This window comes from Lepidochelys olivacea, assembly GCF_965140295.1.
Source record: "Lepidochelys olivacea isolate rLepOli2 genome assembly, chromosome: 17".
In the NCBI taxonomy this organism is placed as follows: domain Eukaryota; kingdom Metazoa; phylum Chordata; order Testudines; family Cheloniidae; genus Lepidochelys; species Lepidochelys olivacea.
In genome coordinates, this window is record NC_140427.1 from 20,106,113 (window position 1) to 20,126,772 (window position 20,660).

General features: G+C 48.6%; 1 protein-coding gene across 4 annotated transcripts; it reads left to right on the forward strand.

The window, feature by feature from the left end:
• Positions 1-651: 651 nt before the first annotated feature.
• GAS2L2 (growth arrest specific 2 like 2) lies at positions 652-19,789 on the forward strand (the record flags this gene model as incomplete). Of its 4 annotated transcripts, none has more annotated exons than XM_084650745.1 (7): positions 652-666; positions 1,364-1,740; positions 4,286-4,524; positions 5,342-5,449; positions 7,363-7,459; positions 8,423-8,723; positions 12,955-19,789. In XM_084650745.1, 6 exons carry the CDS (start codon positions 1,383-1,385, stop codon positions 14,975-14,977), a joined length of 3,126 nt encoding a protein of 1,041 aa, XP_084506871.1. In that variant the 3' UTR covers positions 14,978-19,789. The 4 variants fall into 4 exon arrangements, 3 of the variants coding, with proteins under 3 accessions (XP_084506871.1, XP_084506870.1, XP_084506869.1); XM_084650744.1 differs by lacking the exon at positions 652-666 and adding an exon at positions 668-866; XR_014714368.1 differs by lacking the exon at positions 652-666 and having other exon boundaries at positions 1,326-1,740; positions 12,955-15,283; positions 19,507-19,789.
• Between the last annotated feature and the right edge of the window lie 871 nt (positions 19,790-20,660).

The window sequence follows — 20,660 nt, forward strand, 5'->3', positions numbered from 1 at the left end:
AAAAGGGCCAGATCCTCAGCTGGTGTGAATGGACACAGCTCTATTGACTCCAGTGCAGGTGTTTTGAGTTACACCCCAGCTGACGATCTGGCACTCTGGTTTTCAATTGAGGCAGAGGGCCAAATTTTAACCTCAGTTGTGGCTATCCGCTTTGACTAACTTCAGCAGGGCTGCGTGGGTGGAGTGGGATTTGGCCTGGTGTGTTTAGCATTTTGAGCAGGAGACTGGGACTCCTGGGGGGTCTGTCACTGACTCACTGTAGGACCTTGACCAAGCCGCTTCCCCGTCACAGTGCCTCAATTTGCCAATCTGTAAAATGGGACAGACCTACAGTACTGCACAGAGAGGGCCGTGGGGGAGGAGGAACTGAGGATCAATTCATTAATGGTTGTAAAGTGTTTTGAGATCCTCGGAGGAAACATGCCGTAGAGTCATATGATATTTCTAAACAACCGCCCCCAAACCAATGCTCCAGACCCAAATGCTCCCAAACTTTGGGGGAGTTCAGAGTTGTTTTAAAATCTACTGGTTTGGGATGATTGTTGCTTTAAAAAAAAAAAAAAAAAAGGAGTGAGGCCCATTGGTTGGGAAAGCAGGAGCCTAAGGGGTTAACGGGGAGTGTTTGTAGCAAGCCTGTGTCACCAAGGAGAAGAGAACAGCACTTGGGTAAGGAAACAAAACACTGGGCTGTCCAGGAGGGGTGATTTCCCGTTTAAATCGACTCCAGCTCCAAGCAACTGCTCGGGGGAAGGAGACAGGCTTCTGAGATTCCCAAGGGGGTGAAGGGCAGGCAGCAGGAGCTCTGGGTGAAGGAGAAACGCCCCAGCTCCTTGTCGAAGAAAGAAGGAGAGCCTTCCTGGGGAAAGGTCAGTTCCCAGCCTAGGAAAGTGTGTCCCCTCGCAATGGGGCACGGCTGCAGGCAGGTTCCTCCAGGGGGATGGGGTAGCAAGGGCTCTGGGCCGTGGGCGCAGGAATGAGGCATGAGGACAGCGCCTTCCAGTGGAGGGCTCGGAGGAGCTGAGCAGCTGCGTGTGGGGTGGATGGAGGAACTTGCACTCCCTGCAGGAATGCAATTGTGGTGGCTAGGGGATCTTACCCACGACTAGGGGACCAAGTGAGCTGTGCCACCAGTGAACTTGCCGCTCCTCAGGAGGGGAGAAATTTTGCAACTTTTTCAGCCTAGATCTGCAGTTTGGCAAGTCATGGCGATGGGGGGGTCCAGGGACAGGCCCATGAGAACCCACTCTGGGGGCAGAGAGGTGGAAACTCACCATACCTGGGTAAGTCTGGAACCAAACCAAGGGGTTGATGGTTCAATGTCCCACATGGAAGTCTTTGACGTCCCTTCTCTGTCTCCCTTTAGCCCCGTGTCTCATGGCAAGATGGCTGGGATTCAGGGGGCCACGGTGCAGAGCATCCGGCCCTACAAGTCCAGTGAGCAGTATCTCTACGCCATGAAGGAGGACCTGGCCGAGTGGCTCAAGGAACTCTATGACTTGGACGTCAACGTTGGGTCCCTCCTGGAGGTGCTGGAGACGGGCTCCATGCTGTGCTTCCATGCCAACAACATCACCCATGTGGCCAGAGAGTTCTCCCGCGACTATCCGGGCCTGGCCCACAAGCTCCAGCTGCCCAGATACGGGGTGACCTGTAATGACTCTGCCCAGCCAGGGACCTTCCAGGCCAGGGATAACGTGTCTAACTTCATCCAGTGGTGCAGGAAGGAGATGGATATTAAAGGTAAAGGGGATTCTGATCTTTTCCTCCAGTTTCTTTCCATTATTTTCTTTTCTGTTTATTTCTAACACCTTTTTCTGCCCCCTCACCTCATGGCAATTCTTTTTCTTCTCATTATTTATTTGTCTTGCTTTGGTGCCTAGGACCACAGTCATGCACCAGGACCCCATTGTGCTGGGCGCTGTACATTATTTATTAGGTGTATTATGGTAGCCTGTAGGAGCAACAGTCATGGACCAGACCCTAGATGCTAGATGCTGTACAAACACAGAACAAAAAGATGGCCCCTGCCCCCCAAAAAGCTGACAAACTAATATACTTCGCTCTTTCTTAGCACCTTCTCTCTGAGGATCTCAAAGCACTTTGCAAACATTCAGTTAGCCCCGCCACCTCCATCTTTATCCTCCATTTATAGACAGGAGAAACTGGAGAGAAGCCGCTTGCTCAAGGTCACAAAGTGGCCCAGTTAGGGAGGCCCCAAGTGTCCTGATCCCACCCAGAGTCTTGATCACAAGTGCATTTTCCCTCCCTTCTCATTAAACTTAGCCCAAACTGAGATGCTGTCTGGGGATTGAGCGCCGAGATGAAGCATCTTAAGGAAGGGCATGACATCTAGTATCATGTCCTAAGGCACTGGCCTAGATTCTGTTCCTGACTCTGCCACTGAGTAGCCATGGGAGCTCGGGCCATTCAGTTCATCCCTTTGGGCTTCACTTCCCCATCTGCAAAGGGGGCCAATATCCTTTGTTTCTCCCACCTTCTTGTGTGTCTTGTGTATTTCGCTTGTCAGCTCCTTGGGGCAAGGCTAGTCTCTCACTGTGTGTACAAGCAGCGCCCAGCGCAAAGGGGCCCCGCTCTCAGCTGGGGCCTCCAGGTGCTACCACAATACGAATAATGAATAACAATAAGAACAACGCATTGGGAGTCAGAACACTTTCCCCGCCCCCTAAAAAAAGGAATTGCAAATCTGATTTCAAGTTAGCACTGTCAACCCTACAATAACAACAAACTGCAGTAGGGACAGGAGTTGGCAAAGGGACATAAGAGCGCTATGTGTCGGAGGTAGCTAGTAGATTGGATTGATTTGCATTGCCCCTTGAATATCTTCTTTCCAAAAGACACCCGAATCTTTGGCAGCCTGTGCTAAAGCCCCGTGCAACAGCAGCTGCGAATGTCGTTAACGCAGCACTGCCTTAACGCATTTCCGTATTTCCCCTCCGATTGGGGTTCAGTGCCGCGCTGGCAGCTAGGGTCGGGGAGGGGGGTGTGCACTAACAGCGTGTCAATCTCTGCCTCGTTGACTGGCTGAGGTTGTGGCCACGTGGTTGTTTTAGTTCCTTGGTCAAAGCTGGCAGCTGGCCGCGGAAGGGCTAATCCAGGCCTTGGTTCTCTCACACAGAACCCAGCCTCTGCTCCTCAGCTCCTTGAACAGCTGGAGCCAGGGGGGAGCCCAGATTCTGTTTAACCCTTCCCCAGCCAAAGCAATGTCTGTGCTCACGGCCTCACTTTATCAAGACATTAGCATCCACTTCCAGAAAAGCGCTGGGCATGCTCGTGATTCATAGATCCAGAGAGTTTAAGACCAGTAGGGACCATTAGTTCACCTAGTCTGATCTCCTGTATAACCCAGGCCAGAGAGCTTCCCCCAGTTACTCCTGTGTTGAGCCCAGTGATTTGTGTTTGCCTCAAGCATCTCTTCCAGAAAGGCCTTATTTGCAGATGTCAAGAGATTGAGAATCCACCCCTTCCCTTGGGAGCTAGCTCCTACGGTTAATCACCCTCCCTATTAAAAATTGTGCTTTGTTTCTAACTTGAATTTGTCTGACTCTAACTACCAGCCATTGGCTTTTATTCTACTTTTCTCCCTTAGATGTAATTAAAGAGCCAGTATTGTCGCCCCACAAAGGTACCTATACACTGTGATCAAGTCACCTCTAGGTCTTCCTTTTGATACACTAAGCAGAATGAGCCCCTTCACTCTCCCCCTGTAAGGTGGGTCTGAATGCCCACTTGCCTGGCATCTCATGAGCAGGATACCCCATAGTTATACCTAAGGAATCCCTGATGTATGTTCATACAAGGATACTGACACCTTGTATGTACCTACACATTTGCTTGGTATATCAAGGATTTTCCATGCAAGTACCCCTTTACTTGGCCTATCAGGGCAGGACATATCCAATATGTGTCCCACCACTTACTGTACCCCCTTAGGCCTGAAGAGGTTAAACACGGAGGGTACATCTTCACCCATGTCTTCACAGTTGGCTCCCTGCAGAATGGTAATAGGTCAGGCTGGCTCTCACTCATATTGTCTCACCACACAAGGCCTTGCTTAGCTCTTCCTACATCAGACAGTCTCTGTTGCAGAGATCTGTGGCCACGCGATTAAATGCCCATCATAGCGTACATGCTGCATCCGTGGGACAATTCACCACCCCAGACACATCAGCGCTGCTGCTCTCACTGGCTCTGCCCTTGTCTCTCATTCCTTCTTTCCATCCTTCCTCTCCTTCTTCCCACGTTTCGCTCATTTGCTGTGCCTCAGAGGTGCTGATGTTTGAGACGGAGGACCTGGTGCTGAGGAAGAATGAGAAAAACTTTGTGCTGTGCCTGCTGGAGGTGTCCCGCCGGGCCTCTCGCTTCGGGATGAGTGCTCCCACCCTGATCCAAATGGAGGAGGAGATTGAGGAGGAGATCCGAGAGGAGATGGACCTCCCCCCTGAGGATACCCCACTTCCCAAGCCCCAGAGGAAGCCTTGTGACTTCAAGAACCTGGACCAGATGGTAAAGGGGTGGGGAACTGTAAGCCACTGGCAGGCACTGGGGGTCTGAGTTCCCTGATACTCATTGTTCTGTCCAGGCGTGAACTTCAGGAGAACCTGACTGGGGGCCTGTCTCAATGTAGAGGGAGGTTCTCTGTTATATGCAATCTACTTTGGGACCTTTCAGGGAGGAAGGTGCTACCTGAATGTGAGAGATTCTTATTCTTGGCTCATGGGTATTTAAAACCCAGTAGAGTTAGCAGGAGTTCTGCGCTTCTGTTTCCAGCAGGCCAGACCCTCCAGTGGTTAGTGGCACTAACTGGGGTTAGAAGATAATAAGAGTCAAATTACTGAACGAAATAGTGCAAAGGGAACCGATTTCTTCAATCGTTAGCTGGCCCCAGTTAGAAATCCGAAGGTCCAAATTAGCATGGCTTAAACTTCCTGGATCTTCACATCGAGCGCTACGTGATCCTGACCTGGATCTCGTTAGAGGTTCAAGAATGTTCAGCTAATTTCCTCCCCAACCCCTGTTGGGTATTTTTATTTTTGTGATGGCTTCTGTGCTCCCAGTTTCCAAATATAGCCCGAGCCAGAAGCCTGGTTTTCAGGGCCCAAGCACAAGAAGGCAGCCGCAGAAATCTTTTTGTGTGGGATTTCCAGTCTGTTTTTACAGGATCGAGTGGCTTTGATGAGATTTGGATAAGCCCTGGCACCCCGGTCTGTCTGGCAGAGAATGGACCTAAGGAGCCTGGCACCCCCCTCCCCAAGCTATAATGTTATCCAGGGTGTTCAGGGAGCAGCACTTTCCTCCTATTGACCGTGAATGGACTCCACAGGTCCAACACCTGGTGAGCCGCTGCACGTGCCCAGTCCAGTTCTCCATGATCAAGGTGTCTGAAGGAAAATACCGCGTGGGCGATTCCAACACCCTTATTTTTGTCAGGGTAAGTCCAGGAGGGTGCGCTTTCCAGGTGCTGTTATGTTGGTCTGTGTGTTACCGGGACCGTCTCATCTAGGCTAGGGGTTGGAAGGGCACCTACACTGCTGCTCCCATCTGGGGCTGGGATGCTGTGTCCTGGGGGCGGGATTCACCAAACATGGGCTCTTCACCTCTCGTTGTGCCTGGTCCCACTCCAGAAGACGGCATGTGTCGATATGGCAAGCGAGGCGGCCAGAGTCAGAGTAACCGAGCATCGTGACCATTCGCAAGGCAGAGATTTTCATACTATGCTGCGTTAGCACAGAGCAAAATGCATTCAGGCTGAATGGCAGTGAGGATTAGTGATGGGATCTGCATGTCTTCACCTTAAGTAGGATGGGACAGCTCAGTGGGGACCCAACACAGAAGCCCTCTGATGTCACTTGGTGAAATGAGTCACTCCACTTCCTGGTGGGACAGGGGACCATGTCTCAAAACCCTCCACCCCAGCCGGCCCATTGGTTGGACTGACTGGGCCATGGAGCGTGCGTTCCCCTTTCTCCCTAGAAGTGCTCTCTCTGGGTGAGAAATGAATGGGGCTGCAGGAGGGAAGCTCCCCTTGGTGCTGCCAGGGCCATACCAGCTGTCCAGTGGATGAGTACGGGGCTCCAGCCTCCAGAGCTGTCAGTCTGGTGCCTTTCACCAGCGGGGCATTCACTGTGGGGGGAAACATGGGTAGGGTCATCCCTCCCTCTCTCCATCCTCCTCTGTATTCTCTCCAGTTGGTTTCTTTCAGGTCTCTAGGCCCCTTCATTAACTTTCCTGGGTGATAGCCTTTTCAGTGATTGCAGTGAAAGCCATGTGCCCTGCAGGTTATGGTTGCCTGGAGAGGACCCTCAGATTTTCTTCTCTTTGTAGGGGTGGCCACCCAGATTAACCCTCAAACCCCTCTCCTGCCGTCAGAGATGCCATCATGGTCTGACCTGCATGTACATCTCTCAATTAACTGAATAATCACTAGGTCCCCGAGGCATCCTGCTGGAGTAAGACATGGTGGTAGCAAGCTCTGTATTGTGTTGTGTGTGAGAACCTGCATATTTTCCATGGCAGGAATCATAGGCAACTACGCTCCTGGCTGCAGGTCCTCCACCCCTGCCGGTTCATCTGAGTGTATTCAAATTCTCTTTGGACTACATGGTTTTTTTACACATTGTCCACATGTACCTGGGTAAGAGCGGTTATTCATGTGTGCACACACCTATGTAACCATGTGCATGGCTAGGTATGCATGCATAGGCAGGCATGTAAACCAAATGCATGCATGTGTTTGCATGCGTGTATTGTAGTGTACAAGCTAAACGCCTGCTCCTGAGATGGGCTGAGCAATGAAGTCAGTGGAAGACTAGGATATTCTGCACCGATCAGGGTCAGTCCGTAGCGTTGGGATTTCCAGAAGGGCTCAGCACATTGAATACACACTGGCTGTGCTGTATTAACACGGCAGGTGCTGAGCTCTTTGGAAAATCTGGGGCGCCAAGCGTGGCAAAATCTGGCCCTGATCTCTTTGGAAAACCTGGCTGCACATCTGTTTGAGGATGTTATCTAGTAGCTGGCCCACAGAGAGTATGAGGTTCTCCTTTAATTCTAGGGGTAGAGGCTGTTTTGGAAGCCAAAGGTCCTGGGTTCTCTCCCCACCTATGGCCATGAAAACCACAATATGCTATGGCACCTGGAATTATTATTATGCGCATCACATATACGTGTGCATGTAACCCTGTGTGCATCCCCAGTCATGTGCCTGTGAAATACTGTATACACCTCCCTGGAAAAAAACCAACAGGATGGCGATATCCATCTGTTGAGCTTTCACTCATTTCTCAGCTCAGGACGCTGCAGGCCCAGGTGAGCCCCCGTTCATGGGTGCTCTGTTTGTTCCAGATCCTCCGGAATCATGTGATGGTGCGGGTTGGAGGTGGCTGGGACACACTGGAGCATTATCTGGATAAGCATGACCCCTGCCGGTGCACCTCGCTGTGTAAGTCTCCTTGTGCTGCTTCAGTTGGCAGATTCGATGCGTGCAGCCTTGGGGAGGTCTGCATGGGGGGGGTGACTCTTCTCCTTGGATGAGTTTAGAATCTGGTGGGTGTGTCCCCTTCGCTGTCATCAGGTCCTCAGTAGTAGAAGACTGTGTGGGTCACAGCGAAGAACAGCAAAGAAGCATAGACAGACTGGAGAAGCACATCCGATCTGAACAATTCCCTAGGCTCGCCCATGGCTACGGTGCTGGGTGGAAAGCAGCTCAGCCTTTATAAATCTCTGACAGGGTCACAGGAACTTTTTGGTAGGGGTCATTTCTTTCTGGGTTCTTGTAGCAAGAGGCAGGTGCCTCCTTACAGCATGGAGAAGGCTCCAGGGAAGCCGTTTGTCTCCCATAGTGCCACTAGAGGTCAGGTTAGCACTTCAGAAGGGAGAGAGACCTGCAACACCCCAGTCCTGCCTAGGAGTGTGTGTAGGAATTGCCCTTTGGGACTATTGTATTTAGGGTTTTGTTTTTGTTTTTTTTTTGTATATTTCACAAGGTTTAAAATGCCTCAGGGAGCCAATTACGGTGGCAGAATAATGTGAGATCTGCTCACTGCATTTCAGCATCTGGACAATAGAAATGTCGTAAGACAACGAGATCTTGCTTTATTCCAGCTGAGTAAATTATTCCTAGAAGTTAAAGACCCATGTGAAATTCCTAGGTGTGCCACAGGGCCAACTTTCCAATCCATCATGAGTATTCACAAGGGATTTTCACCATGAGGCTTGGAGTGGGCTGGCGTAAATTCTGGTCTACCCCAGGCTCCATGGCGAGTTAGAACGTGCACAGTTGAATCGGAAGTGGTTGGTACTATCCGGCACTGCTTAGGTCTGGCACACCAGTACAGCCACCCCACAAGGTTAATCCACCGGAGCGTGGTGACCAGAGATACTGAGTCTCTGAATCTCTTCACAGCTCACAAGCAGGCTGTCAAGCTGACAAGCCCTCAAAGGCTGCAGGCAATACAGGTGCAGCATGAGATCAAGGTCTGCCCGACACCCAGGACAGACAACCCAAAGAAGCCCCAGCCCACCCTAATCGTGAGCAGGTCCCAAAGCCCCCTGCCCCCAGTGGAGTGGAGGACCTACACCCCCCAGAGCCTCAGCACCAGCCGGAAGCTTCGTTCATCTCCATCGCCAGATAGCACCAGTAAGAAGGATTCCAGGCTCAGGCCCCTGCGGGAGCAGTCAGAACCCAGGAGGGTCCCTTCGGCCAGGTAATGAAAAGAAGTTTGCGAAAGGCCTTGGGCTTGGTTTCCCGGATGATTCCCATGGATGCTGTGCTGAGCAGTCGGTATAGTCACTGACACTGAAGACAGGTTTCAGAGTAACAGCCGTGTTAGTCTGTATTCGCAAAAAGAAAAGGAGTACTTGTGGCACCTTAGAGACTAACCAATTTATTAGAGCATAAGCTTTCGTGAGCTACAGCTCACTTCATCAGATGCATATCGTGGAAACTGCAGCAGACTTTATATATACACAGAGAATATGAACCAATACCTCCTCCCACCCCACTGTCCTGCTGGTAATAGCTTATCTAAAGTGATCATCAGGTGGGCCATTTCCAGCACAAATCCAGGTTTTCTCACCCTCCACCCCCACACACAAATTCACTCTCCTGCTGGTGATAGCCCATCCAAAGTGACAACTCTTTACACAATGTGCATGACAATCAAGTTGGGCTATTTCCTGCACAAATGCAGGTTTTCTCACATCCCCCCCACCCCCATACACACACAAACTCACTCTCCTGCTGGTAATAGCTCATCCAAACTGACCACTCTTCAAGTTTAAATCCAAGTTAAACCAGAACATCTGGGGGGGGGGTAGGAAAAAACAAGAGGAAACAGGCTACCTTGCATAATGACTTAGCCACTCCAAGTCTCTATTTAAGCCTAAATTAATAGTATCCAATTTGCAAATGAATTCCAATTCAGCAGTTTCTTGCTGGAGTCTGGATTTGAAGTTTTTTTGTTTTAAGATAGCGACCTTCATGTCTGTGATTGCGTGACCAGAGAGATTGAAGTGTTCTCCGACTGGTTTATGAATGTTATAATTCTTGACATCTGATTTGTGTCCATTTATTCTTTTACGTAGAGACTGTCCAGTTTGACCAATGTACATGGCAGAGGGGCATTGCTGGCACATGATGGCATATATCACATTGGTGGATGTGCAGGTGAATGAGCCTCTGATAGTGTGGCTGATGTTATTAGGCCCTGTGATGGTGTCCCCTGAATAGATATGTGGGCACAATTGGCAACGGGCTTTGTTGCAAGGATAAGTTCCTGGGTTAGTGGTTCTGTTGTGTGGTATGTGGTTGTTGGTGAGTATTTGCTTCAGGTCGCGGGGCTGTCTGTAGGCAAGAACTGGCCTGTCTCCCAAGATTTGTGAGAGTGTTGGGTCATCCTTTAGGATAGGTTGTAGATCCTTAATAATGCGTTGGAGGGGTTTTAGTTGGGGGCTGAAGGTGACGGCTAGTGGCGTTCTGTTATTTTCTTTGTTAGGCCTGTCCTGTAGTAGGTAACTTCTGGGAACTCTTCTGGCTCTATCAATCTGTTTCTTTACTTCTGCAGGTGGGTATTGTAGTTGTAAGAAAGCTTGACAGAGATCTTGTAGGTGTTTGTCTCTGTCTGGGGGTTGGAGCAAATGCGGTTGTATCGCAGAGCTTGGCTGTAGACGATGGATCGTGTGGTGTGGTCAGGGTGAAAGCTGGAGGCATGCAGGTAGGAATAGCGGTCAGTAGGTTTCCGGTATAGGGTGGTGTTTATGTGACCATTGTTTATTAGCACTGTAGTGTCCAGGAAGTGGATCTCTTGTGTGGACTGGACCAGGCTGAGGTTGGTGGTGGGATGGAAATTGTTGAAATCATGATGGAATTCCTCAAGGACCCATCTGGACCCATGGAAAAGAAGCCCTTGAGGAATTCCATCATGATTTCAACAATTTCCATCCCACCACCAACCTCAGCCTGGTCCAGTCCACACAAGAGATCCACTTCCTGGACACTACAGTGCTAATAAACAATGGTCACATAAACACCACCCTATACCGGAAACCTACTGACCGCTATTCCTACCTGCATGCCTCCAGCTTTCACCCTGACCACACCACACGATCCATCGTCTACAGCCAAGCTCTGCGATACAACCGCATTTGCTCCAACCCCCAGACAGAGACAAACACCTACAAGATCTCTGTCAAGCTTTCTTACAACTACAATACCCACCTGCAGAAGTAAAGAAACAGATTGATAGAGCCAGAAGAGTTCCCAGAAGTTACCTACTACAGGACAGGCCTAACAAAGAAAATAACAGAACGCCACTAGCCGTCACCTTCAGCCCCCAACTAAAACCCCTCCAACGCATTATTAAGGATCTACAACCTATCCTAAAGGATGACCCAACACTCTCACAAATCTTGGGAGACAGGCCAGTTCTTGCCTACAGACAGCCCCGCAACCTGAAGCAAATACTCACCAACAACCACATACCACACAACAGAACCACTAACCCAGGAACTTATCCTTGCAACAAAGCCCGTTGCCAATTGTGCCCACATATCTATTCAGGGGACACCATCACAGGGCCTAATAACATCAGCCACACTATCAGAGGCTCGTTCACCTGCACATCCACCAATGTGATATATGCCATCATGTGCCAGCAATGCCCCTCTGCCATGTACATTGGTTAAACTGGACAGTCTCTACGTAAAAGAATAAATGGACACAAATCAGATGTCAAGAATTATAACATTCATAAACCAGTCGGAGAACACTTCAATCTCTCTGGTCACGCAATCACAGACATGAAGGTCGCTATCTTAAAACAAAAAAACTTCAAATCCAGACTCCAGCGAGAAACTGCTGAATTGGAATTCATTTGCAAATTGGATACTATTAATTTAGGCTTAAATAGAGACTTGGAGTGGCTAAGTCATTATGCAAGGTAGCCTGTTTCCTCTTGTTTTTTCCTACCCCCCCCCAGATGTTCTGGTTTAACTTGGATTTAAACTTGAAGAGTGGTCAGTTTGGATGAGCTATTACCAGCAGGAGAGTGAGTTTGTGTGTGTATGGGGGTGGGGGGGATGTGAGAAAACCTGCATTTGTGCAGGAAATAGCCCAACTTGATTGTCATGCACATTGTGTAAAGAGTTGTCACTTTGGATGGGCTATCACCAGCAGGAGAGTGAATTTGTGTGTGGGGGTGGAGGGTGAGAAAACCTGAATTTGTGCTGGAAATGGCTCACCTGATGATCACTTTAGATAAGCTATTACCAGCAGGACAGTGGGGTGGGAGGAGGTATTGGTTCATATTCTCTGTGTATATATAAAGTCTGCTGCAGTTTCCACGATATGCATCTGATGAAGTGAGCTGTAGCTCACGAAAGCTTATGCTCTAATAAATTGGTTAGTCTCTAAGGTGCCACAAGTCCTCCTTTTCTTTTGACACTGAAGAGTTTCAGAGTAACATCCGATGAAGTGAGCTGTAGCTCACGAAAGCTTATGCTCAAATAAATTGGTTCGTCTCTAAGGTGCCACAAGTCCTCCTTTTCTTTTTGACACTGAAGAGCGGCTGGCATTGGACAAAGCTGGAGAATTACGCAGTGAACGGTACATTTTACTGCTAGCCAGGCTTCCTTTGTGGTGCCTTCCAGGACTCCCAGTGCCCCCGTTGTTCCTGTTTGGTTCCCACCTCAAAGGACCTGTTTCAAGCTTGAGCATAGTTGGCCATGGTCTTCTTCAGTGCCCATCAGGGTCATCTTGGGATCAGCTGGAGGGAGTCACTTAGCCGCTATAGAGTTTCTGCTCAAGTGAGGCCCCAGGACTGGACTGAGGGTCATTGGCAGTGCTTGTGTGTGTTAGGGTCCAGGACTGGAACAAGGGGGGGGGACTGTAGGTCAGGCTTGAGGGGCACTGGCAGAGCTGTAGGACAAGGCCTGGAACGAGAAGAGGTAGAGCTGTTTCCAGGTGCAGGTAGGTTATTGGCAATCTGTGTGATGTCCCTGCGTTGATTGGGTGGGTGGTATGTCAGGGTAGAGACACGCTGGCAGAGCTGTACTGGGGCGTCTGCCCGTGCTAACTCTGACTTCAGGCAGCGCGCTCAGCCCCTCGCTCTCAGCAGCGCCAAAATGTAACTATTGTAATGTATCACAAAACGTAACCCATGCCTGTGGTTTTTAGTGGAGTTGATGACACTATGGGGCCCTGTCTTGCTGAATTTGAGCTTGTCACCACCTCCCAGAGGTGGTGGCCTGCACTGGACTTTGTGCCAGCTTGTGAGTGCATCACAAGACCAATGATTACAGCCCCTAACGAGGGATGTATACCCCCTCCCACTGCTTGTCAGCACAGAACCAGCTTCATGCCCAGAGCAACGCAGGTACCCGCCTCCCTAGGGCTAGAGGCGACTGACACATCAATCTGATGCTTTGTCTCTGTTATAGGGCAACCGAGCGGTCTGCTACTCCTTCACGGAGGCAGCAGTTTGCTGAAGAAAGATCTGCGACCCAGCAGACCTCCTCCACCCAGAGCCGGAGGGATAAGCTGTGTGTTTCTACGTCCTCCCTGACCTCACAACTGACTGGAAGCGAGGAGGATGGTTCTGGTGCCTCGGAAGCTCTCCTAGAGCCCCAGAGAGGGCGTCAGACTAGTAGAATCCCTGGGAAGAATCAGAAGGACCCAGCTAGGCTTGTGCAAGCCAGGTGTACAGAGTCCAGGCCCCAGATGACAGTGCCAAAAGACAGAACAGCTCAGCCATCAAGGAGCACCCAGCATGGAGTCAAACCCTTTCCACAGGCTCACAAGCCTCAGGAATCAGGGGTCAAGAGCTTTCCTGGGATGGTCCGTTCCTGCAGCCCAATGAAACCTCTTCATCTCTCCTCACAACAGGATTCCAAGGGAGCTGCACAGAGCCTCAACGGTGCACACGGCTGGGGGGATGCTGGGGTTGTGTTGCCATCCTCCCCAGTTAAACACATGGGCCAGACTCCAAAACAGGAAAGTAGCACTAAGATCCCAGTCAAAGCCGGCCCCACATTCAGCAGGCCCCCAACCCCTGTTCAGAGCCACCAGGGGGAGCCCCGCCTCCGAAATGGGTGGAAAGCCCCTGCCAGTGAAATGGCAAAAGCCCCAGCTCTCTCAAAGATCAAAGTCATGTCCAGGACTGAGGAAGGCTCTCAGGGGCACAGACAATGCAGTGGGGCAGTCAAGCCAGAGACATTGTTGACCAACCTTCCCACTAGTCCAGAAGATAGACTCGGCCTGTCAGATCCAGCAGGGAAGGACAAGGATCCAAAGGCCAAACTGGGCCAGGAGGTAGAGCCAGGGAACACCAATAACAGCAGCAGCAGGAGTGGTGGGGATCCAATAGGCTGCTCAGAGGAGAGGGAACGTGTGTATACGCCTTTGCCCATCAACCTGGCCCAGGAGCAGGTGCTGTACAGGAGCCTAGAAGATGAGATCTTATCCAACATAAAGGTTCTAGAGGCTGATTCGGATGAAAGCCACCACCCTGAAGGGAACCAGCTGGGCGACTTCGCCCTGGACTGCAGCCCAGCGAGCGTCACCACAGCCAGTGATGTAAGTGGGCTCAGGTCCTCCACGCCCTCCCTGTCTTCCTTTACAAGCGCCAGGCAGACCTTGCCCTGTGGCAAGGGTGTGCCCCGGAGTGGTGTCTATGTGCCCAGCGGAGAGGCAAAATGGCACCCGGCTGGATTCCGCTATGGTGATGTGATTGACGAACTCTCCCAGTGGCACAAGCCACTCCACCCAGTGAATGTGGAGAACTGGATCGCCAAGATCCCACCCAAGGGGGCTGTGAGGGTTTCCTCTCAGCCAAGTTCGCCTCTGGTGAATGGAAACCAGGTGGAAAAGAAGCTTCTGGAGCCAGAAGGGGCTTTGTTCCAGGAGAACGTGTTCAATGAAACCAAAGGCAAGCGGTCAAGGAGGCAGCCGCCTCACACAAGCCATGCAGGGTCTGCTGCAGTCAGTAGAAATAGCAAAGCTCCTCAGGCAGCCTTTGATGGCCCCAAGGCATCTATCAATTGTCCAGCCTCTGTGGGCGGCCTTGAAAAGTCCAAACTGCCTCAAGGTAAGCCCAAAAGGTCCCTGAAGAAGCCCGAACGGGTGCCATCCATCTACAAGCTAAAGCTACGCCCCAAAATCCGCCCACGCAGGGACAACAGACCTGAGAAACGGCCATCCAAAATCCCCACTCCAGTGACCTACCGACAGGCACAGAAAGTGGCCAGTGCCAAAGCCCAAGAGAAGGCCCATAGCTTAAAGCATCAGATCCGGCCAACTCAGGACAGCCTGGATAGTACAAGGCAGAACAGCACAGGAAATGCTGGGTCCGAGGAAGAGGCTTGGCTTTCAGAACACAGTGGCTCCCCACAATCTGGGAAGAAGACAGTCCTAGCAGATACCAAAGTGTGGCTCACAGAAGAAGATGAGGAATCCTGGGTCTGATGTCTTGCCTGCTGGTGCCAGTTTTGCCTCCCAGTTGTCAGTGTTTATAGCTCTACAGTGAGCCACATTCTCCTCCAGCCGCATTGGAGAAACGGGGTTAGAGAGGAGACTCCGGCCCAACAGATGAGAAGCCAGTGAACTGATGATATTGGGGGTGAAGCTGAAGTTCTCCCAGGTTCTCAGCTGAGTGGCTCAAAAAAATAACCTGTTCATTTGGGCCAAAGAAATGCGACATTTGTTTTGAAGGAAGAGAATCTAAGAGGCAGGTTTTCAAAGAGGCCTCAACATGACCCTCAAAAACTGCAGGTACAATTTTGTGCTCTCTCCTGGTTTTTGGACATGCACTAACCCCTCAAAGTACTGAGTCCGCAATTTGGGATGAGGCATCTTTGAAAACTCGGTCCCAAGTCTGGAACTAAGACCAGAATTTAGAACAAAGGGCGAAAACGGATAACTAACAGTGTGGTACAATGGCTGCCACATTTTTTCTTTTCCAGCAGATGGAAATGTAAATATTTTTAGTGCAAAAGTACTATCAGCAGGGGGAGATGCCAGTGATATGTCTGATCGTTTTCTCCTTGCCCCTGAGAGCCACGCCAAATCCATTGTAATATTTTTCTTTGACAGATGTACTTCTAAATTCCCCTCTCAATTAATCTGGTGGATTTCCAGGGATGGTGTACTTGTGGAATTGGGAGGAGAATTTGGCCCATAAATTGCAAATACAGAGGCCAGTTTAGCCCATGCAGAGAGAAGAAAGAGCATGGTCTTGTTTTTAAAGCAGGACAACTGGGTTCAAATAATTAAATCCTTCTGTGCCTCAGTTTCCCCATCGGTAAAATGGGGCTAATAATGCTTACCTCTTAAGGCACCGAGCTTAGTGAATATTTGTAAAGCACTTTGAGATCCTCAGGTGAAAGGCACAAGAGGAAGGCAAAGTATTATTATTATTGTCCTAGATCCATGGATGACTCTTGTATTGATCCCAGTGGGAATCCCAAGTGCACTTGTAAGGCAGTATTGAGCCCTGCTTTTGAAAAGGTTCCCCCAAGATTGCTCTGCCTTTTATATGAAATGGGCAACATGCCAGCCTCATTTTGTTCACAAAATTCTCGTTGAATTCAAAGGGAGTTTTCTAAACACTGGAAGTGGAATAGCCCATGAATTGTGTCAAAGTCCCTAATCAGACCATTTCCCCCTTTTTCATGAAATTACCGGGGCCAAATACTCAGCTGATGTAAATTTGATTTACTTCAGCTCAGGGTCTGGGCCACAGTTGCCTGCACGTATTTTAAGCTTGTCATTATTATTGTTAAACCAGTAGCCATCCATGCATTTGAAATAGGAAGTTACTTGAAACGACAAGAGCTGAAAGAAATACAATCATAGATTCAGATGGTGGGTTTGTTTTTAACCAACATGCTAGCGCTAGAGATGCTTTGTGATATCAGGAAAGAGCCCTTTAGAGACCACCCACAGTGTCTTGATACCCACGAATGCTCTGTGTAATTTATGTGTGAATTGTCTTTACTGTTATAACTCTTGGAAATAGTATTTGAGGTGACTATTAATAATGCTGCTTGTTCCAGTTATATAGCGTATTCCTAAACCTTTGATCACTATACAATTCTCAGTGTTTGTGCAATAGAGACATTCCAAAAACTCGTCTGATTCAGTAACTCTTCTGTTTCAGTGGGGATATGCAAAGACTGATCCACTGATAGCAACGATGCCTGTAACCCAGGGATGAAATAGCTTACTAGATGAACCCTTTGTTGCACTTTACATGGGAGAAATTGTTTCCAAAACAACCTATTTTTCCTTTGGGTCATTAAAAATCCCTAACTTTGGACCTATGGCTAGGCTTTCCAAGAGAGGATTAAATAGGAAACGTGAGTTCATAAAGACAAGAATGCAAGAGTTTACACGGTCTTTGTTAATTAGAGCTGGTGGGAATTTTCGCATTTTTGGAATGCTGATTTACAAAAATGAGGAATTTTTTTGCAAAAAAATATTCTGGATTTTTAAATTTCTGTTCATTAAAGGAGGCAGCAGGAAATAGGACAGTCAGGTCCAGGCAGTAGAACAAGTCAGGTCCAGATGTGGCCTGCTCCATATTTAAGATTGTGGACAGGAGGGTGGGGGGATCAGGAATGGCAAATGGGGTCAGGAATGTAAACTGGAGTAGTAGTAGTAGGATGAAATTTAATAGTGAAAAGTCCAAGGTCATACATTTAGGGATTAATAACAAGAATTTTTGTTATAAACTGGGTACGCATCACTTGGAAGTAACAGAGGAGGAGAAGGACCTCGGAGTATTGGTTGATCACAGGATGACTATGAGCCGCCAATGTGATATGGCCGTGAAAAAAGCTAATGTGGTCTTGGGATGCATCAGGCGAGGTATTTCCAGTAGAGATAAGGAGGTGTTAGTACCATTATACAAGGCACCTGTGAGACCTCATCTGGAATATTGTGTGCAGGTCTGGTCTCCCATGTTTAAGAAGGATGAATTCAAACTGGAACAGGTACAGAGAAGGGCTACTAGGATGATCTGAGGAATGGAAAACCTGTCTTATGAAAGGAGACTCACTTTGTTTAGCCTAACCAAAAGATGGCCGAGGGGAGATATGATTGCTCTCTATAAATATATCAGAGGGATAAATACCATGGAGGGAGAAGAATTATTTAAGCTCAGTACCAATGTGGACGCAAGAACAAATGGTTATAAACCGGCCATCAGGAAGTTTAGACTTGAAATTAGATGAAGGTTTCTAACCATCAGACGAGTTAAGTTCTGGAACAGCCTTCCAAGGGAAGCAGTGGAGGCAAAAGACATATCTGTCTTCAAGACTAAGCTTGATAAGTTTATGGAAGGGATGATATGATGGGATAGCCTAATTATAGCAATTACTCGATCTTCAACTATTAGCGGTAGATATGCCCAATGGCCTGTGATGGGATGTTAGATGAGGTGGGATCTGAGTTACTAAAGAGAATTCTTTTCTGGGTGTCTGGCTGGTGAGTCTTGCTCACGTGCTCAGGGTTTAGCTGATCGCAATATTTGGGGTCAGGAAGGAATTTTCCTCCAGGGCAGATTGGCAGAGGCCCTGGGGGTTTTTCGTCTTCCTCTGCAGGTCACTTGCTGGAGGATTCTCTGCACCTCAGTCTTTAAACCACGATTTGAGGATTTCAATAGCTCAGACATAAGTTAGAGGTTTGTAACAGGAGTGGGTGGGTGAGATTCTGTGGCCTGCGTTGTGCAGGAGGTCAGACTAGATGATCATAATGGTCCCTTCTGACCTTAAAGTCTATAATTCTATGAATGCTGTTCAACCATGTGCTGAGTGATTTGATTGGACAGTTCACCCATGTTGTTTTTTCAGGTGGCTTCAGCAAGATCTAGATCTGAACTGTAATCAGTGAGGATGATAGGAATATTAATAACTCTAACTAATACTAGGTGGAGAAGTGCTTCCATCTCAATGGAACAGAGATTCAGTGAGAATTTCAATACACCCTCTACAAGAGTCTTAAAGCTACAGGGTTGAAACTGACTTGAGAGATGTGTAGGGGTCACCGTCTTCCACCCCAATTGCAATGGGTCAGTTTTGGGATATTTTACACTTTCCATTACCCACAAAGTTGCCACATGTTCCATTTTCATTATGTTCTCTTGCTGCCATTAGAAACACATTAACAACCCCATTGTGGGTATGAGACGTGGTTTGGAATCACTGATTCTGAGAATTACAGCCCTGGGTTTTGTTGCTTCAGCTGTTGTTGAGTGCTTGATTGCCCAACTCATTGTTTCCCTGCAAGATGGTCGGTCTAAGAACATGGATTAATTTATCCTTACAATACCCCAGTGAGCTATAGAAATATTATTACCCCCATTTTACCAGTGGGGAAACTGAGGTACAGGAAAATCAAGTGACTTATCTAAGATGACTCAGGGAGTCTATTGCATAGCTGGGAATTCAACTTTGAACCCCAGTACAGTACCATAACCACAAGACCCTCCTTCTTTTCTTGCTGTCTTTCCCTCTGGAGTATGAAAACGTTTAACAGCTTTGTCTTGTGCAGCAGCAAAGTTAATTGTAGTAAGGAAGATCCTTGTTGCTGAATTCCTTTAAAAACTGGGGATGGAAAAAGACACCAATTGAGCCGTTCTCTCAAAGCTCCCTTTAAAATATCTAACCAAAATACAGGGCATACCTTCTTGATGTCGGTGGAGGCAGCCAAAGAATGATACATTGCCCAGATGGAACAGAGGTACAGTATGAAATAGACCATAGAAATTAGAAATTGAAAATAGCCATTAATCTTCCCTGCCCCACTAATGAGTGATACATTAATGAATCAAAACAATATGTACACAGAATGTGACTGCCGTGATGCTGCCCTTTGTGTGAGTGTCTTTATCACCCTGAAGCATTCCTAAGAAATGTCTACAATTTCCTACTTCTGACAGTGAGTCTTTATTGACGGCATGCTTTGAATTCTGTTTGCTTCCAATTTTGTCCCAGACTTAGCCATGAATTTTTCAGTGAAACTTACTAAGACAATCAGCACCCTGGAGAGACCTCAGAGCTTTAGCATATTCATGGAATATCCTCTTGGTATTGACACCTTCTCATCAATTATTGGGAGTGGACCACATCCACCCTGATCGAATTGGCCCTGTCGGCACTGGTTCTCCACTTGTAAGGTAACTCCCTTCTCTTCATGTGTCAGTATATTTATGTCTGCATCTGTAACTTTCACTCCATGCATCTGAAGAAGTGGGGGTTTTACCCACGAGAGCTTATGCCCAAATAAATCTGTTAGTCTTTAAGGTGCCACTGGGCTCCTCATTGTTTTCATGGCACAAGTCTATTTGGCAAGAAGGATCTTTTAAGAATGAAATGAAATTATTTAGCTAATCAGCTAAACATTCACTTGGAGTGGTTTCTGTTAGTTTATGATCAGCCTTACGAGATAGATCAATTGAATACCTTGACAAACATAACCATGTTGGATGAGTGTCGTAAATATACAGAACCAACAAAAATGGAGAAGAACCGTCACAGACTTGTGTTTAATTTAAATGCATTGGACACAGATTAATTTCCTTTGTTCAGAACTACAAGCTCCTTGATAACCAGTCTGAAAGTAGAGCTGGTTGGAAAAGTCAGGGTGTTTTTCACAGAAAATGTTGAGGTTTTGGTAAAATATTTCGGTTGAGACCCAAGACATTTTGATTGCGAAATGCATCTCCCATGACACACCACTGTCTCCCTTCTTGGAGAGGGTAGTTAGCACATCCTGGAAGTCACATGTTGGAGATGCATCATGGGAGATGAAGTCTGACTGGGGAGCCTGGCCTCTAGAGCAATGGTTCCCAAACTTGTTCCTCTGCTTGTGCAGGGAAAGCCCCTGCCAGGCGGGCCGGTTTGTTTACCGACCGCGTCCATAGGATTCGGCTGATCGCTGCTCCCAGTGGCCGCGGTTCGCTGCTCCAGGCCAATGGGAGCTGTTGGAAGTGGCGTGGGCCAAGGGACATACTGGCCGCCGCTTCCAGCGGCTCCCATTGGCCTGGCGCAGCAAACCGCGGCCACTGGGAGCCACGATCGGCTGAACCTGCGGACGCGGCAGGTAAACAAACCGGCCCGGCCCGGCAGGGGCTTTCCCTGCACAAGCG